Source organism: Cuculus canorus, chromosome 29, assembly GCF_017976375.1.
Source record: "Cuculus canorus isolate bCucCan1 chromosome 29, bCucCan1.pri, whole genome shotgun sequence".
Classification (NCBI taxonomy): Eukaryota; Metazoa; Chordata; class Aves; order Cuculiformes; family Cuculidae; genus Cuculus; species Cuculus canorus.
This window is the reverse complement of record NC_071429.1, coordinates 1,871,739-1,897,780: the sequence shown is the minus strand read 5'-3', so window position 1 is coordinate 1,897,780 and position 26,042 is coordinate 1,871,739. Positions and strand designations below refer to the sequence as shown.

Here is a 26,042-nt window from a genome sequence, read left to right as displayed (position 1 = left end):
CTGAGTCTGCAAGTCGCCCCTCGGAAAACAGATGGCTGAACAGCCCAGCTTTCCCTGGAAATAAGGCTTGACGCCCCGCAGCGCTGCTCAGCGCCCTTCCTCCCAAACCAGAAAGGTTAAACGAAGTTTTAAGCAGCTCTCAAAAAACCCATTCATCTGTCTCCAAGCTCTCAGCCCCCGTCTCGCTGGCAGGAGGGGCTCCCTTTGCGCGGGAGACCGGGATCACGCTTTCCCCAGTGCCAAAACTCAGCAGTAGGGGTATTTCTGAGGTGATTTGTGACCGGTTGAAGAATCCTTTGGGACAAGGAGTTGCTCCAAAAGGGCAATTAGATCCATTACTGGTTATTCTATTGCCACATGAAACAGGTTTACCCGTTGTGTGCCGCCTCATATACTCCGTTTGACGCCAAAATGAACAAGGATGCTAATGAAGCGATGGGCGAGCGTGCCCGATAGCGCGGTGGCGATGGTGAGCCAGTGCTTTGCAGCACAGTTCGTCCTCCAATAGTGTTTTCTCTAACAGGACCTGCATTAAAGCCGGCTTCTGCATATCTTAAGGTGTTATTTGGTATTCTCATAGCATCTCTAAGACAATAGAGGGACAAACCATGCAGCCATCTCCTCATTTTAATCGCTGCAGCAGCCACTACAACTCAAAAATCCTAACAGCACTTGCTCTACAACAGGCATTCCCTGCACCAGTAATGTAAAAGCTATTGCCAAACCTCTCTGCTTCTTTACAGCAAGAAGTCCAAGTCACAGTCCAGGTGTTCCTGCACAAATCCAAACTAGAAAGGACCCAAGAGGAGTTGAAGTTACTGATCTCCTCCATGTACATGTTAAACCTGTTTGTGCTAATAAGCAATTACTTCTCACCAAAAAACCCTTAAGCACACGGATCTGGGAGGTTTCCAGTGGAAGATGCAGCAGAGCCGCATCCTACACGGCCACTGCGGCTTCCAGAGCCCTCTCGTCAGTGCAATTCCAGCTCTGCCTGCGCAGTAGCTGCAGGAGGACACTGCGACAGCTCAAAATACACAGCATACGCTCCCAGATACATTTTGCTTGAATGCCTGCGCCCTAAAACAGCCTCACCCCCAAAGGGGTGGGTGTCCCAGTCCACAGCTGTCCCTGCAGAGGAAGGAAATGCTGCTTTCGCACCCCCAGCCCTTCACAGGTGGCTGCGGAAGGGAGAGCAACTCCTGGAAAAGAAGAGGGAGGGTGAGCAGCAGCGTGCACACACACAAGCAGGCTTCTAACACTGCAGAGTTCTGTCTCCAACCATTCCCGATTTCCTGGTCAAGTTGCCTTGAAGATCAAGTTGCCAGAAGATCTTCCAAATAAACCAACCCTCCCCGAGCCCATCACTCCAGCAGCTCTGGCTGAGGATCCCACAGGGCTCAGCCTCCTGCTCTCAGCATCCTTGATACCGAAGGCTGTTACAGAGGGGTTTGGACACCGGCATAAAGTCAGGAAGCTTGTCCACGGCAGAGAACAAGAAAGCCAGGAGGCAAACAGGGTGGACACCCCGCAGAAACCATTTCTCTCCCATACGGCAGCACAGGAACTGGGTGTTGCAACAAACCCTGCACCAACCATCCAGGGGTTATTTTTAAACAGACGCATTTCATGTTGGGGAGGAGAAGGGAGAGGAAGGCAGAGAAACAGAGGAATTAGGGGGCAGGGATGGAAGTCGAGGCCCAGGTTAGCTGGGGTGCAGCAGCTGCACAGCAATGTTAAACTCTGCAGCAGCAGCACTAACGGAAAGGACACTAGGCAAGGCTGCAGTCCGGAGCTGCAACAGCACTCACAACCCTCCGGGAGCACAGAGAAGCCAGCACAAAGCCATTGTGAAGGAAAAGCCTTTCCTTTTTCCTGCAAGGATGGCTGTGCAGCATGAGGGGCTTCCGGGTTCATCCCAGCTGCTTGGCCAGCAGCTTTCCAAAGCTCCGGAACAGGCTGTCAGCATGTGACAAGAACATCAGAGCAGCCACCCTGCTAAAAGCACAACTACTAATTAGTATCTAATCAGCCAGAGGGAATGCAAAGATGTTTTCCTGCAAAGAATGCACCACTGGTGTTCAGAGCTGAGACTCTGGCAAAGGTGCACGTTGCAGCTTCTTTCCAGAGCTGCCGGTCAGCAGAGCGAAGGAGGGGATTCTTCTGCTCTACTCCACTCTCGTGAGACCCCACCCAGAGTCCAGTGTCCCGTTCTGGAAGCCCCAACATAAGAAGGAGATGGAACTGTTGGAACGGGTCCAGAGGAGGCCACGGAGATGATCCAAGGGCTGGAGCACCTCTGCTATGAGGACAGGCTGAGAGAGTTGGGGTTGTTCAGCCTGGAGAAGAGAAGGCTCCAGGGAGACCTTAGGGCAGCTTCCAGTACTGAAAGGGGTCCAGGAAAGCTGGGGAGGGGCTCTGGATCAGGGCGTGCAGGGAGAGAATGAGTGGGACAGTTTTGAGCTGAGAGAGGAAAGCCTGACGTGAGATCTTAGGAAGAAATTCTCCGTGATGAGGGTGGGGAGGCCCTGGCCCAGGTTGCCCAGAGCAGTGGGGGCTGCCCCATCCCTGGAGGGGTTCCAGGCCAGGTTGGATGGGGCTTGGAGCCCCTGATCCAGTGGGAGGTGTCCCTGCCCGTGGCCAGGGATGGGACTAGATGGGCTTTGAGGTCCCTTCCAACCCAAACCATTCCAGGATTCCATGAGAGGTCCAGCGAGCCCTCTGGCATCCAGGCTCTTATTTCGAAATGGAGAATTGGGAAGGCAGTTCAGACCCATTTCCATTTGACAGACAAGTGTCTGTGTCGGCTCAGCACCGCGCACGTGCTCCAACTGCAGAGCAGACCTGGCGCTCTTGGAACTGGCAATGAATCCCAGGCATAGGAATGATAAAGATTTTAACTTACAGGAAACGCTGCTATTAAATAATATTTAAGTCTTAATTATATTTTAAACCAGCCATTTTATAAAAAAAGAAGTTCTATTATAGTGCTTTTGTAGTTAAAGGTCTGTCAACATTTCCATTTTAAACCTTCATTTCTAGGGGGTTTATAATTTGGTCATAAAAATTCATTCTCGACTGGAACTTGGCATCGAGGGGCTCAGCCTAGGAGCAATATTTTTTATGATCCAATTTGGTTTAAATTGGTTTGGCCGTTTTTAAGTTATAGGAGTGTAAAAAATAAACGTTTACTGGTTTCAGATGCCTTCTCATGCTTATTATTATTCAAAATTAGCTTTTTCCCTCCCCACCTCCCAAAAATACCTTCAGCAGATACCCTGCTGACGACACATGAGTTACAACTCAAATGGATTCACTTCTTTTGATTCTAATGACCTCAAGTTGCTACAACCAACCATTTCTTCTATGCAGACCCCTTCCATACTGCAAATGCTCAGAGATAATAAGTTCAACACGAGCCGGCAAAGCGCGCTCGCAGCCCAGAAAGCCAACAGTATCCTGGGCTGCATCAGAGGAAGCGTGGGATCAGCAGGGCGAGGGAGGGGATTCTGCCCCTCTGCTCTGCTCTGCTCTGCTGAGCCCTCACCTGGAATCCTGTGTGCAGATCTGGAATCCTCAACATAAGAAGGCGATGGAGCTGTGGAACGGGTCCAGAGGAGGCCATGGAGATGAACCGAGGGCTGGAGCACCTCTGCTATAAGGACAGGCTGAAAGAGTTGAGGTTGTTCAGTCTGGAGAAGAGAAGGCTCCGGGGAGACCTTAGAGCACCTTCCAGCACTGAAAGGGGCTCCAGGAAAGCTGGGGAGGGGCTTTTTACAAGGGCATAGAGTGATAGAACGAGGGGGAATGGCTTTAAATTGGAAGAAGGAAGATTTAGATTGGCTATTAGGAAGAAATTCTTCACAATGAGAGTGGGGAGGGCCCTTGCCCAGGTTGCCCAGAACAGTGGGGGCTGCCCCATCCCTGGAGGGGTTCCAGGCCAGGTTGGATGGGGCTTGGAGCCCCTGATCCAGTGGGAGGTGTCCCTGCCCATGGCAGGGGTTGGAACTGGATGGGCTTTGAGGTCCCTTCCAACCCATTCCAGGATTCTATGATTTGTGGAGCCTCTGCCGTTTTGGCGCTGGATGTGCAGGTGCTGCAGCTGTAAGGGCCTTAATTTGAAATAAATAATTAACTCTGGAAACCTGTGTTGCTGTAAAATAACAGAAGACCTTTAACCAAGATGTTTCTCTGTAGGATTTTATTTCAGCTGTGGCAGCTTCAAATAAAAAGCTGCAGATGTGAAGTGAGGAGGTGTGTACAGCCAGGAATTCCTCGCCACGGAGCTTCAGACGTTTCCTTCCATTTAAAAACCAGGAAAGAAACTCTGGTTTACGGCTCAGCTCCTCAAATCACTTGGGTGCAGTAGGGACACAATGTCAACGTGACTTTGCATGCTAACTACAAACCAGGGCTATCTGTGCCTGAGAATGACAAAAAAAGCTCTGAGAAGGGAATTTATTCTCGCTCCATCATTTTAACACTGGATTGATCTGAGAGCTGCAGCCCCCCTGTTATGAGGACAGGCTGGGAGAGCCGGGGTTGTTCAGTCTGGAGAAGAGAAGGTGCCAGGGAGACCTTAGAGCAGCTTCCAGCACTGAAAGGGGCTCCAGGAATGCCGGGGAGGGGCTTTTTATAAGGGCCTGGAGTGATAGGACGAGAGAGAATGGCTTTAAATGGGAAGGGGGAAGATTTAGATAAGAGATTAGGAAGAAATTCTCGGTAAGAAAGAGTGTGGGGAGGCCCTGGCCCAGGTTGCCCAGAGCAGTGGGGGCTGCCTCATCTCTGGAGGAGCTCAAGGCCAGGTTGGATGGGGCTTGGAGCCCCTGATCCAGGGGGAGGTGTCCCTGCCCATGGCAGGGGTGGGACTGGATGGGCTTTGAGGTCCCTTCCAACCCAAATCACTCTGTGACTCTATGACCTACAGAGACACGGACAAGACTCGTTCCTCAGAGTGGTGAAGCCCGTCCCTACCAGACACCGGGATGAAGACACACCAGAACAAATTCCAGCTCAAGCTGTCGATCCCAACAACTCCATGGGTGAACACCCCTCAGCAAAGCTCTAATCAGCCCAGGCACCGTGCACATCCCGTGCCACTGCCAAGCTTGAGCCGCGACAAGGAGAGCTCGCTGCTTCTTAGAAAGAGAAGAGGGTAATTTTTTTCCTCCTAGGACTCATATAAAAGGAATAATCTATATTCGTTTGGATTATACAAGCTACAAAACACACCTTAGCTTCAGTTCCACATTTAACCAATCGCCAAAGCCATTTGTTGCCTCGTATATTACAAAGCAATAGAGATTTAAGGGATAATGGTCATGGCGGCAGAGTATACAAAGCAATAAACTGCTTTTGAGGTTGGTTAAATGCCAAGTGATGCTGAGGCCTCAATGTCATAAACATTATTTCTATTATATGACAAGATAAGAGGATACAATAAACCACAAAGAAGAAAAATCATTTTCTGGCCGCGTGAAACTTCTGGGCTTTGCGTTTCTCGGACCTTGCCCAAGCATCACCTCGGCAGCACAGGTTTAAGGGGAATAAATTGTTAAATTAAGGATGGGTTTAAAAAGCAAACAATTGTTTGAGGAAATGGCCTGGATAACCATAGTGCTGGAATCAGGGCTTGAGTTATGATTTGTGGCACTTATAAAACGTGAAATGGGGTGGAGTGAGGAGGCAGGGGTGAGGGAGAGGCCTGTTCCCAATAGGATATATTCAACGTTACAGCCCCTCCATTAGTTTGAGCAAGAGGAGTGGACAAAATAGTTTTATTAATAAAGATGTTCCTCTGTTATGACACTTCATAAAGCATCCGGGCACTGCCAGAGCCTTCAGGAGACAAGCAGAAGAAGCCTGACTGTTGGAGTGGCACACCTGCCCACCAGCCTGCACCTCACGCTGCCAGCACCCCTGCCCCAAGCACCCATCCGGCACTCAAGAGGGGCTCAGCACCCTTGGATCAGGGGGAATATCAAGCCAGACTCTGAGCAGCTTCATTCTACACCATCAGCTCATGGAAACAAAGCAGCACAGAGCACCCCAAGCCTCTGGTTTCATAGAATCCTGGAATGGTTTGGGCTGCAAGGGACCTGAAAGCCCATCCAGCCCCACTCCCTGCCATGGGCAGGGACACCTCCCACTGGATCAGGGGCTCCAAGCCCCATCCAACCTGGCCTGGAACCACTCCAGGGATGGGGCAGCCAAAACGAAAGAATAGAAAGAGGCTGAGAAGCAAGCTTTGCAGGGAAATGAGGAGGGAGAAGAGGGAACAGCCATCAAAAATAGATGAGCGGATCTCTCTGTCCCCCCCATGTTGCCACAGCCAGTGGGCTCCTGGTGGGGGTGTAAACATGTTGTGGTTGCTAGGTCTTTAATGGGTGTTATTTTTGGATTCTCTAGACGATCACTTCCCAACAGCGAGTCTGCTGCGACACAGCTGACTCCTAAATGCGCCACATATACTGATTTTAAAACAGATTCTTCTCAAGGTCATCGCTCTGGTTTCTTCTCCAAGGGGACAGGTGACACATTTTTGCCTGACTCCCTTCCCAGTGACCCTCTCAGAGCAGAGAGAGAAGAGCTGTTCTCCAACCCCCTCTCACTGTCCACTGGCAAGGAAAGAGCCAGCAGCCACCCTGGCCTCCGGAATGCCTGCAGAAGACACAGAACTGTGCCTCATGTATAGGATTTCATGGAATCTGTTCAGTGAAACTCACGTGTGTGCCTCTAACGGGTATTAAAATCTCCTAATCCTGTTTAAAACACACAGAGTGATGAAAGGCGGCCTTTGCGCAAACCAGCATTCACGGTAAACCAGCGTTGCCATTACAGTTGAAAGCTATTAACTAAGTGGGTATAATCAGACAGCTCTGGCTCATTAACATAAGATAATTAAGACCTGGGCTGCCCTGTCTAAGGCATCTGGAGCAAAGGTCTGGAAGGAAGACACAGGAAAGACATGGTCTGTTTAGAGTGAGCCCAGAGGAGGCCACGGAGATGATCAGAGAGCTGCAGCCCCTCTGCTATGAGGACAGGCTGGGGGAGTTGGGGTTGTTCAGCCTGGAGAAGAGAAGGTGCCAGGGAGACCTTAGAGCAGCTTCCAGTGCTGAAAGGGGCTCCAGGAAAACTGGGGAGGGGCTTTTTCCAAGGGCCTGGAGTGATAGGATGAGAGGGAACCATAAGGCTGAGAGAACTGGGTTTGAGAGAACTTGAGATACGAAGGCTTAAGGGAGACCTTATTTTATGTACTGCTACACGGTAGGGTGTCTACCAAGAGGATGGAGATTCTCTTTTCATGAGGAGTCACACAGAAAAGACAAGGGCTAATGGGTAGAAGTTGCTCCTGGGGAGATTCCAAATGGATTCCAGAAGAAACTGTTTCACCATGAGAACAGGGAAACATCGGAATTATCTCCTCGGGGAAGTGGTGGATTCCTCTACTCAAGACACTTGTAAGGCTCAGCCTGACAGGGTGCTGGGCCATCTCATTTAACCTATAGATCACCTAAAAGCTTGGATCAGATAAGCCCTGAGGTCCCTTCCAACCTGGCGTTCTGTGATTCAGTGTGATCTTCAGGAAAGAGGGAATGAAGTGAGATAGGTGCAGGCACCTCTGACTCTTCTTAAGGCTTCACTTAGCGTGAGCCCACAAAAGAAGCAGTTTCTGATGGGATGATCCACGGTAGCTCATCAAGGATCAGTGTTTAATGCCAAAAGGAAATCATGGAAACAATGCAGCGCATGCTTCCCAGGCTGAGCCCTGCCAGCAGGTGCTGGCCACCATCCCTCCCCACCTTTAAGTCTGGGTTTATATTAATATATAAAGCCACCAGCTGTGCTGTCCTGTCCAGGTCAGTGCCACCAGCCAGTTCCACTCCACTTGCCCTACAAAGGGTGGCTCAGTGAACACCGATTGGAGCCAAGGATCCATCCACGGCTCTTAGGAACCACTGTGCTTCCACAGCAGCCCTGGTGGTGAGCAGCGATCGTAAGGGCTCTTAAAATCCTTCAACAAGAAGCTGAGGTGTGTGGCCTCATGGAGTTGAGTGTGGCCAGCAGGAGCAGGGAAGGGATCCTTCCCCTGGACTCGGTGCAGGAGAGGCCACATCTCGAATCTTGGGTTCAGTTTTGGGCCCCTCACTCCAAGAAAGACTTTGAGAAGCTGGAGTGTGTCCAGAGAACGGAACAGAACTGGGGAAGGGGCTGGAGCCCAGGGGTTGTGGGAGCGGCTGAGGGACCTGAAGGGGTTTGGTCTGGAGAAGAAGAGGCTGAGGGGAGACCTCATCGCTCTCTGCAGCCCCAAGAAAGGTTGGAGCCAGGTGGGCTCAGGCTCTGCTCCTGAGGAACAAGTGAGGGGATAAGAGGAAACGGCCTCAAGTTTCACCAGGGGAGGTTTAGATTGGATATTGGGAACAATTTACTTAATGAATGCGTGGTGAAGCCCTGGCAGAGGCTGCCCAGGGCAGTGCTGGAGTCCTCATCCCTGGAGGGGCTCAAACACCGTGCTTTGGGAAATAGGACACTGAAGGGAGACCTAATCACTCTCTGCAACTCCTTAAAAAGAAGTTGTAGCGAGGTTGGGTTTCGTCTCTTGTCCCTGGCAGATAGTGACAGGACAATGGGAAATGACCTCAAGATGCACCAGGGGAGATTTAGGTTGGATATCAGGAGGAATCTCTCTACTGAAAGGTTGGCAAACATGGGAAGAGGCTGCCCAGGGAGGTGGTTGAGTCCCCATCCCTGGAGGGGTTTAAAAGACGAGCAGATGTTGTACTTGGGGACGTGGTCAAGTGGTGGACTTAGCAGGGCTGGATCAATGGCTGGACTTGATGATCTTAAAGGTCTTTTCCAACCAAAGCCATTCTGGGATTCTGATGCATGGAAAAAAAAAGATAAAAAAATGCATGCAAGACATTAGAACTTGCAGCAAGAGGCTCAGAGCTCCAGGTGTTTGTTTGCTTGGTCCAAAGGACTGTTAAGGGATTACTGGATTGGTCAGCAAACACCTACAGACCTCAGAACTGTGATGGGAAGGATCTGCTGTCTACCAAACACAAATTACCAAGATCCGCGGCCTGAAAGCCGCAGCCGAACAGGTTTAGACTGGAAATAAAGCATATTTTTTCCTTACCAGCGAGAACAACTAACCATTAGAACAACTTAACCGAGGGCTGCGGTGAATTTTCCATCACTGGAAATCTTTTAAATCAAGCTCGGATCATCATTATTTAAAACGTGCTCTGGTTTGAGCAGGTATTGAAGGACGTTCGAGGAAACTGTGCGCGAGGTCAGGTTAGATCACAATGAATCATAGCGGGATGAATTACCCGGATTCTAACATTTCAATATTAACATGAAGAATTGTCAGAATTACCCATAAGCAGCAGTCTGGAACAGCGAAAGGAGGAAGCAACCACCTTTATATGTCATTTGTGGGAGATTGTGGGAGATTAAATTTAAATACATTGTTGTTTGCCTTAATTGCTTGTTTGAATCCGATTTTCAGGTTGTATGATTGAAGTCCTCACATCATTAAGTGCTCAAATACAGCTAATACATTTTATAAATGGCTTGCACAATTTCACAGGCAAAGAAGTTCAAGATAAAAAGCAGCCTACAAGGGGAAAAAAAAAAAGAAAAGAGAGAGAAAAAGAGGAAGATCACCTGCAAGTGGATGGAAAATGCTTGAAATGAGACCAGTGTCAGAATGCCCCAAGAGCTGAGAAGTTCAGTGTATTTTCACCAGGTATGTGTACATCACTTCATATCTAACAAGAAGCCACAATTCACCCCACATCTTCACATTCTGAGGTTCAAATGCTTCAGAACAGGCAAACTTTGTTTCCTCTGGACTCCACACAGGGCTGTACTTCCACAAAAGTCCCAGTTTCCAACAGCTCCCACTAAAACAGCACCAGCAGTGACCACATAATCCCCATTCCTCCCCGTCAATACAGGGTGAGAGCTGCCAGGACGCCACGGCACCAAGCGCCAGAGAGACTCTGAGCTCAGTGCTGAGAAAGCACCAGCTTCCTTCCAAACCCGAGGGAACTGCAATGGGAAGGAGACTTCCCAGGCCAGCGAGCTGAAGGGAAAGGTCATATGACTACAAAGAGGCTGTGACTATAATTATTTATCAGGTACTGGAAGAGGCTGCCCAATGCAGTGGTGGAGTCTCCATCACTGCAGGGGTTTAAACACCAGATAGATGAGGTGCTCAGGAATGGTTTAGTAGTGGACAGGGATGGTTGGATTCAATGATCTCAAAGGTCTTTTCCAACCAAACCATTTTATGAGTCATTCAAAGCGGTGGCCTTAGGAGAGCAAGCAGAAGTTTTGCAAGGCCATAACCAGCTCCAACACTGAGGAAAAAACTCACAATGGGTCTTTTTTCAAGTTTGGAAGACCAAAATAGACGGCAGGCGGCACTTTGGGGTTCACATATCACAACCCATCAACTGTCACATTCTCAGCTGCTTTACAGAGCAGCAGCAAACTCACCCCACTGAGAAGGAAGATCTGTCCTTTAGTTAAAGAGCCTTGAAAGAAGATGAGCAGGGAAACGTTACCAGGAGATCGGCGTGTTTCCTCCAGTCTCATGGAAAACACCAGCGGAATAACAATACGCCACAAAGCAAGGCGGGTTTCATTACTTTGGAGAGCCTGCATTCGCTCATAACCGGGATTTACACACTGCAAATCCTCTGATCTGATTACCTCCAGTGATCACGTAAAACACCAGCTTTAAACTCTTTGCCTCAGTGATAAAACAGCCACTTTGATTCACAACGACACGTTCACAATAAAGTATCCTGTAAACGTACCTGTCCGCAGCCGGGGGCATTGCACACAAACGGCCTGTCGTCTCCCATATTTCATGCAGCTCAGCTACACTGAGGAGAAAAGAGAGAAGAGGAAATTGTTAAATAAGCTAAAAAAAATTCAAAATATCAAGAGCAGAAGCTGCCCTTTGCGGGGCCACAATTAATCTTAATGCCACGCTTGCAGGGAGGGAGGATCTTGTCGTGCCCCGGATGCAGTCAAGGAAGAGACATGAGTCCAACCCGAGTTTCAATAAGACTTTGGAGGGCGCAGCTGATTTTTCATGTATGAAAAGAAAGCATGGCATCACCGCTGGAACCGTGACAGGGAGGAAAGGAGTTTTCCAGGCCTGGGCTCCCACCACTGACTCTCCAGAAGGTCTGGGGACTTATCACTGGAAGTGGTCCAGTGCTGCTTAACAGCTTCACTGATTATCTAGACAGCAGGATCGAAGGCACCCTCAGCAAGTTTGCAGGTGACACGAAGTTGAGTGGTGCATTTGTCACACCAGAAGGATAGGATGGTATCCAGAGGGACCTGGAGAAGTGGGGCTGTGGGAACTCCATGCGGTTCAACCAAGGGCAAGGTCCTACACCTGGGACAGGGCAATCTGCGCTTTCAATACAGGCTGGGGACAATGTAAATGAAAGCAGCCCTGGGGAGAAGGACTTGGGGTGCTGATTGATGAGAAGCTCGAGATGAGGAAGCAAAGTGTGCTCACAGCCCAAAAAGCCAAACCATGTCCTGGGCTGCATCCAAAGCAGCGCGGCCAGCAGGGTGAGGAAGGGGATTCTGCCCCTCTGCTCTGCTCTCGTGAGACCACATCTGGAGACCTTTGTCCATATCTGGAGTCCTCAACATAAGAAGGAGATGGAGCTGTTGGAACAGGTTCAGAGGGGGCCACGGAGATGACTCAGGGGCTGGAGCACCTCTGCTATGAGGACAGGCTGAGAGACTTGGAGCTGGTCAGCCTGGAGTTGGTCAGTCCCCCTGACCCAGTGGGAGGTGTCCCTGCCCATGGCAGGGGTAGAAGTGGATGGGTTTTGAGGTCACTTCCAACCCAAACCATCCTAAGATGGGATCAACACATCCCTTGCACAGCACAGACCTACAGAACAGCCCCAGACAAGAGGAACCTGCTTCACCGTCCTCAGTGTTTACAGAAGGAAGCACAGACACACAGGCAAAGACAGTGACAATATGCAGGGAAAAAAAAAACCCAGAGTGCCAGCAAGAAGCGATCCAATAAATCCAAGTCCTCTCTATGTACAAGTTATATTTTCAATGGGAGAGAACTAAAATTTGTCATTTAATTAATTAAGGGATTATAGGAGTGGTGCTCCGTTTTACAAGGCAATAATCTGGCTCCCTAGTGGGTAAACTACGAGGCGGATGGCAGGGGTAGTTTATCACAGATTACAGCCAAGGATAACAAAACACTCAGTCCTATTATGCCACAAGTGAAGCTATTCTTATTAATAAAAAATAAGAGTAAATAAAGTAACCCCCACCACCTCAAATACAAGAAATAATGGTTCCCTCCACCCACTGCTATTTTTATAGCAGGATTTTAAAAAGCCATAACAAAGCAAATGCTGTCTCTTCAGGGGGTTTAGTGTGCGAACATGTTCTGGCTGTTCACATTGCTTCCAGCACCTCTTAACTCCAAGTTCAGGAACTTGGCTTCAGCGACACACGGCAGCACATGGCCAAGAGTAGAAATGAACCCAGAATGTGGCCAAAAGGCATTTGTGAAGGCTCTTTTAGTCGGCTTTGTGTGTTTCTAGCCATCCCTCAGGGGTCCGTACTGGGACCAGTGCTGTTTAATATCCTCATTGATGATCTAGACAGCAAGATCAAGGGCACCTTCAGCAAGTTTGCAGGTGACACCTAGCTGAGTGGTGCAGTTGCCACACCAGAAGCATGGGATGACATCCAGAGGGACCCGGACAAGCTGGAGAAGTGGGGCTGTGGGAAATCCATGAGGTTCAACAAGACCAATTGCAAGGTCTGGAGCACCTCTGCTACAAGGACAGGCTGAAAGAGTTGGAGTTGTTCAGCCTGGAGAGGAGAAGGCTGCAGGGAGACCTTAGAGCAGCTTCCAGCATGGAAAGGGGCTACAAGAAAGCTGGAGAAGGATGTTTTACAAGGGCCTGGAGCAATAGGACAAGGGGGGAGGGTTTTGAGCTGAAAAAAGGGAGATTGAGATGAGATCTTAGGAAATCTTTTCCTGTCAGGGTGGGGAGGCCCTGGCCCAGGCTGCCCAGAGCAGTGGGGGCTGCCCCATCCCCAGAGGTATCCACGACTGGGTTGGACGAGGCTTGGAGCCCCTGATCAGTGGGAGGTGTCCCTGCACATGGCACGGTGTGGGACTGGATGGGCTTTGAGGTCCCTTCCAGCCCAAACCATTCTGTGATTCTATGGAAACACACACTGAATAGCGGTGAGAGAGTGAGGAAGTTTGTTATTTTTAGGAGCTATATGAGAAAGTGCTCCAAGAAGGCAACTTAGCACATGCATTCATTCTCTGCGGCTGCAGAAAAGTCCCCTTTTGCTTTAACTGAGAAGACACAGGAATCAATTATTGCTTAATATGAGCAAAAAAGACTATTTTTCTATTACAGCACAGCTAAAATGGGTGGCTACAAGAGGTGGAATCGCCCTCCCTGAGTGCTGGCTCAGCCACAGCACAACAGCAACAACTGTAAGCTATGAGAACGTAGCTGCCAGTTCTTCTCCCACAGAAAGGGGAGACGTCCACGACGCCAGACTGTGTTTGGATTTATTAAGCAAAACTCCAGGGCCTAAGCAAACACGACCTCACAAAGGATAAGCAGCGCTCACACAAATGGAACGGGAGAGCGGCCAAAATCATAGAACAGAATCATAGAATCGCTTGGTTGGAAAAGACTTCTGAGATCATGAAGTCCAAATGTACCTGTCCACTATGGAACCATCCCTGAGCACCTCATCTACGTGGCATTTAAATCCCTCCAGGGATGGGGACTCAACCATCCCATGTAACTGAGTTTAAACGCAGGAGAGTGATTTAAACCATCTCAAACACCTACAGCGCCAGCCTGACTTTGGCAACAAGAGGTATTGACACTGTCCTCTAACGGGTGGTGGCTTCACTGCTGTCTCAGTACCACAGCTCTTTGCTTGGAGCTGCTGAAACACTTGGCAGTTCCTGCCTGTGATGCTGGACTGGCAGAGGACACCTGATTCTTGCAGGCAGTTTGAGAACAGGCTGGAGAAACCAAAGCCCAGGTCCCTTTGTAGACCAGGTCACCAGCAGACCTGGTGGTTAGGACTCCTGGGAAGAGCCTTCCAGCTCTATTGTGATCCCATGCTCTAAGTCCGGTTATTCCTGGTGCCTACAGGAAAGCTGGGGAGAGGGTCTTGATTAGAGAGTGCAGGGAGAGAACGAGAGGGAACGGTTTTGAGCTGAAAGAGGGGAGATTGAGATGAGGTCTTGGGAAGAAACATTTTCCTGTGAGGGTGGGGAGGCCCTGGCCCAGGTTGCCCAGAGCAGTGGGGGCTGCCCCATCCCTGGAGGGGTTCCAGGCCAGGTTGGATGGGGCTTGGAGCCCCTGATCCAGTGGGAGGTGTCCCTGCCCATAGCAGGGGTGGGACTGGATGGGCTTTGAGGTCCCTTCCAACCCAAACCACTCCATAAGTCTATGATGCATAACAGCTATTTGAGAAATCAAAGAAATGGATTAGCCATCACTCCTGGAGCTTCAAGAACCTCAACTGAAATGGAGAGCAGGAAAACCAAACAGAAACCCACCAGCATTTCAGGCTGCCTGCCAGCTCCTTCCGAGACCAGAGCAAGCAGCTCAATTACAAAAAAACGGGACCAACACCCTGCAAAACCCTCAGTTTACTTGATCTTGTGAAGCATCAGGATTCACTCGTTCTTTAAAGCAAGATTTAGCTGCTCATTCGCTGCAGAATATGACTGGTACGTACATACATGTGCTCAGATTTATATCGCATTTAGTCAGGATAAATTGCTTCAATAAATTCTATTCTTAAGAACAGGCAGAATAAGCAGATGATTGGATACTGGGAACCCATTCTCATTCCTCTTCCTGCAGCCGCGGGACAGTATTTCACCGTTTTGATGATTTTTAGCATGTTGCAAACAGCAAGGGGAAGGAAAGAAATGCAGATGGATTACTGAAGCATGCGGCAAAGTTCTGTCAGCGCAGAGCTGACAGGCGGCTGCTGGAGCAAGGAAAATAGAAAAGATGTTTTTACTCCAAGCAGACCATTCTCCCGAAGTCCACTCATGTCTCTCCATCCCTCTCTTTATTCGTCCAAATAACCCACAGGCTGTTCAGAAAGAGACAAAAAACTCAAAGCAGGCTTTGCAGCAGTCATGACTGCGTGCTATGCTGATAATCAGGCACCCCTTGGAGTTTGCACGGGGTGTGTAAGAGGAGAGATTTGCTGGAGAGCAGCTTGTAGAGAGCACTGCTCTCAACGGGAGCAGCTCCTCTGGAGCACACACAGCATGCAGAAAAGAGAATGAACATCAACTTTGTATCACTGGGGCAATCCCAAGCACAAATTCAGGATGGGCAGGGAATGGACTGGGAGCAGCCCTGAAGAGAAGGAATTTGGGTGCTGGCAGTTGAGAAACTCCAGGTGACCTAGCAATGTGCTCTCACAGCCCAGAAACCAACCATGTCCTGGGCTGCATCCAAAGCTCTGGGACCAGCAGGGAAGGAGGGGATAATGCCCCTCTGCTCTGGTGAGACCAAACCTGGAGCCCTGTGTCCAGTTCTGGAGTCCTCAGCACAAGAAGGACATGGAGCTGCTGGAGCGAATGCAGAGGAGGCCACAGAGATGATCCGAGGGCTGGAGCATCTCTGTTATGAGAAGAGGCTGGGAGAGTTGGGGTTGTTCAGCCTGGAGAAGAGAAGGCTCCAGGGAGACCTTAGAGCAGCACTGAAAGGGAAGACTGCAGGAAAGCTAGGGAAGGGCTCTTGATCAGGGAATGCAGGGACAGGACAAGAGGGAAAGGTTTGGAGCTGAAAGAGGGGAGATTGAGATGAGATCTTAGGAAGAAATTCTTCGTGATGAGGGTAGGGAGGCCCTGGCCCAGGCTGTCCAGAGCAGTGGTGGCTGCCCCATCCCTGGAGGGGTTCCAGGCCAGGTTGGATGGGGCGTGGAGCCCCTGATCCAGTGGGAGGTGTCCCTGCGCATAGCAGGGGGTGGGACCGGATGGGCTTTGAGGTCCTTTCCAACCCAAAGCATTCCATGTTTCTACGATTTTGCTGTGAGACAGCATGGTTTAAATGTCCATTAACCAGAGTATTTTGGGCAGCCTGAGGCCTTCCTGAGAGCAGAGGGCTTCTATTAAGATCAGAAGAACTAGAGGACATTGTTTTGGAGATGATTATTGGGTTGATGAAGAAATAACTGGAGACAACCTACTTTACTTTGAGGCTTTGGAAAATCTGAGTCAAGAGCATGAGTGTGGTGGCGCAGACTCCACATTAATTTTGTTTGCAATACTCCAAGCCCACTGCAGATTGCTTCATAAATAATTCAGTCCTTAGACCCACCTGAAACTTGCTGGAAGAATTCCCTTGTGGAGAGTCAAGAGAATTCAAAAAAAGAAAACCCTCAAACAAATTAAAATATCAAATTAGCACCTGCAGAACTCAAACCGTACAAAATCCCCTTAGAACCATGGAGGCTCATAAAGGACAAATCTATCACAGTCTGAACCCCAGCACAGCAGTTGGCTCTTGGCAACAAAGGCAGTGGCAAGCTGCCCCTAGAACAGGCATCAGGAGATATCCAGCTGTGCTAAAGTTACCACGTGTGAACTGGTTGGTCCTCTCAACGTTTAACCTTAACAGAAGGTCTTTTCCACATTTCAGAATGTCTCCATCGTACCTTATATCACCAGTGGGAGGCGTCCCTGCCCACAGGGCTGGAACTGGGTGGACTTTGAAGCACCTTCCAACCTAAACCGCTCCACAATTCCATGATTTAACTAACCTGACTGCAACACGTGGTGTAGACAGCAACAACCACAATCCTAGGGAGCCAAGAGGGTCCCTGTCTAGGCCAGGCCCTGCAAAGGGAAGGCAAACATGGAAGTGAGGAGTTTTGCCTGCAGCTCCAGTGCTGGCAAAGGAAGGGATTATGCACCCCAGTGTTTGCTGTGCCTCCTTCTACACGACAGAAAGAGAAGAGAGGGCTCTTCCCAAAGAGCCGCGCAAAGCCCTCTGCCAGAGCTGGGCAAGCGTTTCCCAATTTTCTGATGACAAAGTGTGTTGTCATTTGGAGGAGATTCACAACCTCCCCTACACACACCATTTTAGGGATGTAAAGCTCCGCTTACTTCCCAAATGGGTGCTTTGGAACCTGCTTTGCTATTATTCTTCCTTATGACTTCTCACAGAAGTCCACGAGGGAACAAGAAAGTGCAAAGGAATTGCTGGGATGGGAAGCAGGGAGGACGTCCAGCCTAGGACCTACGTGAAAGTCTTTTTTAGCAGAGAGTTCATTTCCCCCAGCCCAGGCCCTCCCTCTCGTGCACACAATTCCCCCCAGTTTAACCAGACAGTTATGCCTTTTCCCACCATCATCACTGAATCTCTCAATCACTCCTTTTCCCACACACCTCATCCCAAACCCACACCACCTCCCTGGATAAAAGCATCAGCTGACAGGTACATCAAACATTAACACTGAACGTGGCGTGAACCACCACCCAGGTGCGAAGTTCTAGAACTACGGAATGGTTTGGGTTGGAAAGGACCTCAAAACCCACCCAGTCCCACCCCTGCCATGGGCAGGACATGGTTGGTTTCTGGGCTGTGAGAGCACATTGCTAGGTCACCTGGAGCTTCTCAACTGCCAGCACCCCAGGTCCTTCTCCTCAGGGCTGCTCCCAATCCATTCCCTGCTCAGCCTGGATTTGTGTATGGAATTGCTCCAACAAGAGGTTAAAGCGATGCCAAGATTTGTACATAGAGAGGGTGATGTCATTATCCCTAAAACATGCATTTTACCCACCTCTTGGTACTTGCAAGAGTTGGAGGGGAAAGGCTGCAGGTACCAATAAAAGCTGAAGCTCCCTCTCAGTCTGAGGAAGAACTTGACTGGGATGCTGCTTTAGGGTGGCTAAGCTGGTTTTGTTTCTCTCAATAATCAAAATTTCCACTTATTTAGAAATTTAATTCTTCCTGCAGACACTAAAGGCAGCCCATATGTTCCTCTCCCCCTGGTACACCACTCCATAAACCCAAGCAGTCCCAAAGCGCAGTAACGAACCCATTAAGAACAAACACAGCCCGTTAACAGAGTCTAGACAGACATCGAGGGGTAATATCTTCTCTCCCTGGGAAGGAATTAGACATGTTACACGCACTGACAGCAGCAATGAAAGACCAGCCTTCCTGAAAAGGATTCCCCCTAGGACGCATGTTGGCACCTCACGGAACCCACTTTAACAACTTCCATTTGGAAACGGCATGAGAAGAGATGCGAGAAGCAGGATGGGTGCTCTCAAAAGCATGTTTGGTGTTTATGGACCCTTTCATCCAAGATGCTCTATATACTTCAAAGCCCACCGGTTTAGCTTCACAAAGGGAAAGAGTTGCCGAGGGAGGCCTGCAGCCACTGGACAAACAGTGGTCTTGGTCGGCAGTGCCAGCCTGATGCCACAGAAAGGACCCCACCGACTCTTAACTACGCCTAGCATCACTACCCATGACCACATATTTCTCAAGCACACATTAACACAAACATCCCACACCTTCACAGGAAGCACATCAGTGTCAGGATTGAAGTACGAGCAGGTTTTCCTGTCTGTAGGGCTTTCACAGACCTGCAAGGGCAGAGAGGCCCTGGCCCGGGTTGCCAAAAACAGTTGTGGCTGCCCCATCCCTTGAGGTTTTCAAAGCCAGGTTGGACTAACCCATTCCAGGATTCTATGATTCTATGAATTCCTGGGCTTTAGAAACAGCCTTAAGCCAAGATTTGTTAATTCGAGTCACATCTCTTCTCATTTGTGGACATCATGGCCAACCGCCCCCTTATGTCCTCCAAGGACACTGCTGGGGCTCTTGACATCCAGCTGCCTCCAACAGTGGCCCAACATCTCCTGCGCCCAACTGGGACCCTCACAGCTACAACTGGAAAGCACCTTTTTTTCTGGATCATCTCAAATCCCCATTAAAAAAAAAATCCTCTTTCCCTTAAAACTCGGTATTACAGTGGACAAAGCTCCCAGGTCTTCAACTCCGCTGAACGCTGGGGGACAGAGTTGGTATGAAAATGCTCTAAAAAGAAGGCTCTATTGTTGTCTGTGCGTGTGACTCTCATTACTGCAGGAATGCTGGTGCCCACCACTCTTGCTTCCATGCCTCATAAGACAAGCTGAAATACTTTGGATCGCAGGGAATGCTTGGGTGTACGCAAAAATTCTCCGCTTTGAGTTTGCCAACACCACTCTGGTCCCCAGCACAAACCCGCTCACCAATAAAAGCACATGTATGGTTTATTTCCATAAATCATCACGATAAACTTTACATTAATACGACCACAAAATTAAAGCTCGAGGTTGCACCAATTACAAAACAAAACCAAAAGAGCTGCAGAGCAACCTCCTAAAAAAAGGCTCAAAGGGGAAGAGAAAACAACAGCAAACTGCATGCTCTGCTGCAAGAAGCCTTGCTCTGCTAAGACTTCTCAGGGTAGGAAGGGCCGAGTGAAGAATGAGCAGCAAAATGAGTTAGAATAGAATCCTGGAATGGTTTGGGACCTCAAAGCCCATCCAGTTCCAACCTCCTGTCATGGGCAAGGACACCTCCCTCTGGATCAGGGGCTCCAAGCCCCATCCAACCTGGCCTGGAACCCCTCCAGGCATGGAGCAGCCCCCACTGCTCTGGGCAACCTGGGCCAGGGCCTCCCCACCCTCACAGGAAAATGTTTCTTCCTAAAATCTCATCTCAATATCCCCTCTTTCAGCTTAAAACCGTTCCCCCTTGTCCTCTCCCTGCACTCCCTGATCAAGAGCCCCTCACAGCTTCTGTTTTACTGACACTGCTTATAAATGTTTTACTCTCCCAAATGACAAAGCACCCTTCACAGTCACCAGTCCGTCACAGACACCAGCCTCAGGCAGGCATGAACAAGTCCAAGCAAAGGGAAGATGTCTTTCTACTAACAGGCAACACAGAAAACTTGTTTGTAATTGCCCCAGGCTACTAAATATGGCACGAAGGGCAGAGGAACCAGGGAGGGAGGTGGCTTTTGCAGTGAAACCACTTACCAAACAGCAGGGGCAAAGGCAGAACCAGGTCAGAAACTGTGTTCTAATAATCCCCACATCTCCTCACAAGAAAAAAATCAAGTCCTATAGAATCATGGAATCATTAAGGTTGGAAAAGCCCTCTAAGCTCATCCAGTCCAACCGTCAGCCCAATCCCACTGTGACTGAACCATGTCCCCAAGTGCCACAGCCAGACAGTTCTTGAACCCCTCCCAGGGGATGGAGACTCCGCCATCACCCTGGGCAGCCTCTGCCAATGCTTGAGAATCCTTTCCAAGCAGAAAGATTTCCCAATATCCTCTAAACCTCCCCCGGCACTTGTTACTTGGGAGCAGATCCCGACTCCTGCCTGGCTCCAATCTCCTTTCCAGGAGCTGCAGAGAGCGATGAGGTCTCATCTCAGCCTCTTCTTCTCCACACCAAAGCCCCCAGGGACTGCAGCCGCTCCCAGACCCTTCCCCAGCTCCGTTCTCTTCTCCAGCATCTGCTCCAGCTACTCAAGGTCTTTCTTGGAGTGAGGAACCCAAAACTGAACCCAGGATTCAAGGTGCAGCCACACCAGCGCCGAGCACAGGGGGGTGATCCGTTCCCAGCTCCTACTGGCCATCCCAAGGCTGATCCAAGCCAGGGTGTTGGTGGCCACCTGGGCCACCGCTGAACTCATCCGTGTTCCCACAGAAGGCTTTGTCACCTGGCATTATTGCAAGGTACAGCGTGGTACTGCTGCACCTACAGCAGGCGGAGCCGTTTTCCTCTGTGCTTGCATCCCCGTGCTCCACGCTCCTCTTCTCCTTTCGGTGCTTCAGCTTAATGCAAGAGGTAAAACAGTGCTAGGAGTTAACTTTTTATGAAACTGAGCTACATGGGATTAATTCTCGGTGACTAATGAGTCGCAGGGCCATCCCAGATCAATTTGGGTAACTTTGTTGAGACCTGGGAGCTATGCCAAGAGCATTAACAGCCCGAGCTGCGACACAAACAAGCCTATTCAAACCCAAACAGCGCTCAAGACACCAGAGCAAGCCCTAAGGACAGGCAGTACCGCTGCTGCTACTGCGAAAGAGAGATAAAACCACAATAAACTAGATTATTATAGATGGCTGCACAGAATTGGTGCTGCAGCACACATCTTCCTGCAGGAGGATATACAAGAGCGCAGGCAGAATCGAGACAGAAACCGTAATTGTCACTGGGAGCTGGAACGGGAAGACAGCTTGGTTGCAATCAAAAACCAAACTGCCTTTTGGTAAGTAGGAGGGAAAGAAGACAAAGCCACTTCTACTCCACCAGCCAAAAGAGAAGGAAGTGTCAGGCACTGCCCCAAGCTCTCAAAAATAGTAAGAGATTTCCCACTAAAATGCAAGGAAGGAAACATGTTGCTTTGAGACCAGTCCAGGAAAGGTTTTATTATTTTCTAAGTGCAGTCATTAACAACATTCTGCCTTGAGCTTCCTGACCATGGAAAGGAATATTCAGCACGCAGTGCTCGAATAGGTTAAGATCAGCAGAGTCAGGGAGGCAGCTGCACCCAGAAAACACACAGAGCAGAACTCAATCCCTCCTCAGCACTTGACTGGGGTTCAGTGTCAGCTGCCCTGAAGTAACAATGGACACCGTGGGGATGATTCAGAGCAACATGAACCATCGATAAGTGGGATAAAAAGAAACAGGTCAAGTGATTCTTTAAAAAAACCCCAAGAATGTGTCAGAAACATTTCCTACCTGGAGAAGAGAAGGCTCCAGGGAGACCTTAGAGCAGCCTCCAGCGTGGAAAGGGGCTCCAGGAAAGCTGGGGTGGGGCTCTTGATCAGGAAGTGCAGGGAGAGGGTGAGGGGAACAATTTTGAGCTGAAAGAGGGGAGATTGAGATGAGATCTTAGGGAGAAATGTTTTGCTGTGAGGGTGGGGAGGCCCTGGAACAGGTTGCCCAGAGCAGTGGGGGCTGCCCCATCCCTGGAGGAGCTCAAGGCCAGGTTGGATGGGGCTTGGAGCAACCTAACCCAGTGGGAGGTGTCCCTGCCCATGGCAGGGGGTTGGACTGGATGGGCTTTGAGGTCTCTTCCAACCCAAACCATTCCAGGGTTCTGTGAAAACAAGCCCCTTCGACATTCAGGCCCCCTTGGTGCAGAGTTGGCTCTAAAGGACAGAGGGTGAGGTGCCCAGCTTGTGTTTAGGCATTCTGTAAAGTTCATTTGGCACCTAATTTCTGCTGGTTAATGACTCAAACTAAATCAGGTGCCTGCAGGGACCCAGGAGCAGAGCTTATCCTGCACCTTTGAGTGCCCAGATCTCTGACAATTGATCATGGGCTGTTAAACACCCAAAGATGGTACAGAAGCTTTTTCATTTTACAGGGAGAGGCCCCCACCTCAGGCTGCCTTAGTCCTGTGCTTGGACTTTAAAGTTACTTTGGCGTGTGAGGGAAGGAGGCAGAATGTTTGCTTTGTAACTAGAAAGCTACAAGAGAGCTTAAAACTGTCATATGGGAAAGAAGGCCAAAAGCTGATGCTATAAAATAGGCTTTAGAGGCGTAACACCCTTACGCTTTGTAAGCTGGATAAAGCAAATCCAACTGAATAAACTGGAATATTGGCAAGGAACTCGCCCAAAATAAATCTCCAACAGACAGAGTGTTTAACAAGTCATTACGAGTTAACCTACAGCACAGGATGAAAGCAAAGTCCAACCACTTCCGTGCTTTCTGGGTGCTCAGTGCTGCTCTCAGCCTCGTAGAGGATCCCCATCCACAACAGCATTCAGGAAGTGCAGAGATAGGAGGAGGGGGAATGATTTCAGGCTGAAAGAGGGGAGATCAAGATGAGATCTTAAGGAGAAATTCTTCACAATGAATGTGAAGAGGCCCCGGCCCAGGTTGCCCAGAGCAGTGGGGGCTTTCCCATCCCTGGAGGGGTTCAAGGCAAGGTTGGATGGGGCTTGGAGCCCCTGATCCAGCGGGATGTCCCTGCCCATGGCAGGGGGTGGGACTGGATGGGCTTTAAGGTCCCTTCCAACCCAAACCATACTATGATCCCTCAATTGTTAAGACACTATTGCCTCAATACCATCAAAGATGCACTACACCCTCACTTCTCGCATGTCTTGAACCAGCTCTGGAGCTTCAGCATCCCCAACAAGCTGCAGGATCCTTCCTACCAGGCACAAGATTTGGCCCTAATGCAACTCAAAAAGCCCCTCTCAGGTTGCGGGAGCAGGTTGACAGGGTCTCCACAGAGCAGGCTGACAGCCTGGCTGCAAAGAGCAGTCCCACATCAAACCTCCCACGTAGGAACAGGTCCCTCTCCTCTACTCAGCGTGTGAGTGATGGGATCAGGAGGCATTGTCAGCGCCCTGTCAAACATAAAACAAACTCCAGCAAAAGGAATAACAACGGGTCCCAAACCAGCACAGCGGCCAGGAGAGGCGGCTGAGACCAGAAAAGCTTTTCCCCTGCCGTCAGAGCAACAAGATCCCTTAGCTGAGAGATCTACAAGACTTTTCCCAGCATGGCTTCCCTTAGTCCTCCCAACTTACACCATTTATTAGTCTCTTCTGAATAGCAAGTTTACTGTTACCATAACAAGAAGTGCAGTTTGTGAACGTTGCCTCCCCATTAGGGTCTGGCAGGATAAAACCCCTGACAGAGGCTCCATTGTCCAAGAGCCTCCTCGCGCTGGCCAGCCTCCAGATCAGATCTGGCCTGGCCTCCTGACTTCAGAGCAAGGTGTCAGAGAAAGTCTCATGTCATCTCAGCATGGTGGGGCCCCAGCTGAGCCCCAGGGCTGCTGCTGACATCCCAGGCAGCACAAAGGGAAGGATTCTGGCAGGAGAGGTTAATCTGTGCAGAACACCTAGGTGAAAAAAAGCAAGTGAGATCAACCACGAGAAGCTTGAGTGATCTGGAAGCGTCTTCAGGAGGTCCTCCTACTCTCCAACATCATCCATGATGTAGATGAGGGGATCAATGACTGATTCCTCAGTCATTTTGCAGATGACACCAAATTGGGAGTACCAGGAATACCAATCGGCTCAAGAGCAGAGAGGCTCTGCAGAGGCATTGGGCCAGGCTGGATCCATGGGCTGAGGCCAACAGGATGGGGTTCAACCAGGCTCAGTGCTGAGTCCTGCTCTTGGGCCACAGCAACCCCATGCAGCTCCAGGCCTGGGGAAGAACAGCTAGAAAGCTGCTTAGTGGAAAAGGACTTGAGGGTGCTGATCAACAGCAGCTGAACATGAGCCAGCAGTGGCCCAGGTAGCCAAGAAGGGCACCAGCATCCTGGCTTGGATCAGCCATGGGGTGGCCAGCAGGAACAGGGAAGGGATTGTCCCCCTGTGCCCGGTGCTTGCAATGCCACACCTCAAATCCTGGGTTCAGTTTTGGGCCTCCTTCATTAGCGGAGATACATCCTCAGCTATCCACATCTTCCCAGCAGGGACAAGACATTGCAAGAGATCTACTACAGGGGAAAGAGATAATTCAAGTTTAAGAAGGAAGAGAAAACCCTAGGAGACCCACTGTTTCTTTCTGAGCGGAGATAATTATATGGAAGCCATGACAAGCCTTAGAAAATGCAGTATTTTACCTCGGAAATGCCTAAGTGACCTAGAAACCAGAGTCCCATTTCCTGAAATTATTCAGCTGCTTAAAAGCCCTTGTTTCAATGAAAGTGAGGGGGGAAAAAAAAAAGCCGCTGAAAATGGGACGCAAGAGCCCAAGTCAAGCTCGAACATATTTTCCCCACACTGGCATGTGAAGAGTTTTAAAGGAAGATCAGAGTCTGCACAGAGTTAAGAATGGGAGAAGCCTTTTAAGCAAGCGCCTTCCTATGGATGAAACTTCCCAATGAAATAAAACAATGGCAACAGCACCAGTGGGATGGTGGGGTGGGACACTCTGTATGCACAGATGGTCATAAAGGAAAAAGATCTTGTCCCACCTGGGCTTGTATACATCACATATGGGTGTTTTTATTTACTTAGCAAAGGTATCCGTGTACATTTTACACCATCATTGTTTGATACACAAGCCCTAAAATCAGAGGGGAGCAAGAAATACTCCAAATAGAAGCAATGTCTCAAAACCTGGTCCATTGCTGTGAGTTGTTTAACGAGAACTGCGTTCAGCCTTCGGAGGGACTGGTTTTAGCAGGAACAAAGTAATGATTTCCCATCGATGCTTCATATAATTCAAACCACAACATCATACACAGATGATAGATACAGTGTCCTAGATGTGGATCATGCAAATGGGCGCTCTATATGTATAAAAAAATAGAGAGACTTCCAAAGGAGAAGAAAGCCCCATGGGGTAGGAAGACGAGAAACATCCATGTGGAGAGGAGCAAGAATCCCTCAGGAAGCTTAGAATCATAGAATCACAGAAGCATCGAGGTTGGAAAAGACCCCTAAGCTCATCCAGTCCAGCCGTCAGCCCAACCCCACTGTGCCAAGCAAACCATGTCCCCAAGTGCCACAGCCACACAGGTTTTCAACTCCTCCAGGGACGGGGACTCCACCACAGCCCTGGGCAGCCTCTGCCAGGGCTCCATCGCTCTTGTCATGAAGGAATTTCCCCAGTATCCAATCTAAACCTCCCCTGGCACGACTTGAGGCCATTTCTACATCCCTTGTTCCTTGGGAGCAGAGCAGCACTCAGCTCACCACAACCTCCTTTCTGGGAGCAGCAGAGAACAATGAGGTCTCCTCTCAGCCTCTTTGTCTCCACACCAAACCCTCCAGGTCCCACAGCCACTCCCAGACCCCCTGTTCTCCAGACCCTTCCCCAGCTCCATCCCCTTCTCCAGACATACTTCAGCCCCTCAAGGTCTTTCTTGGAGTGAGATGCCCAAAACCGAACCCAGGATTTGAAGTGCAGCACCAGCAGTGCTGAATCCAGGAGGACAATCCCTTCC

At 49.8% G+C, this 26,042-nt stretch overlaps 1 protein-coding gene across 2 annotated transcripts in view; it reads right to left on the bottom strand.

Moving 5' to 3' along the window:
* LOC104064699 (cyclic AMP-dependent transcription factor ATF-7) overlaps window positions 1-26,042 on the bottom strand; it is a 76,430-nt gene that overhangs the window by 42,342 nt on the left and 8,046 nt on the right. Inside the window, exons 2-3 of one of the 2 annotated variants that reach the window (XM_054051585.1) lie at window positions 21,857-21,981; window positions 10,833-10,901 (exon numbers count right to left, since the gene is read on the bottom strand). In XM_054051585.1, coding sequence (XP_053907560.1) covers window positions 10,833-10,880 — 48 coding nt within the window. In that variant the 5' untranslated portion in view covers window positions 10,881-10,901; window positions 21,857-21,981. The remainder of the gene's footprint in view (window positions 1-10,832; window positions 10,902-21,856; window positions 21,982-26,042) is intronic. The other variant, XM_054051584.1, reaches the window with a different exon arrangement.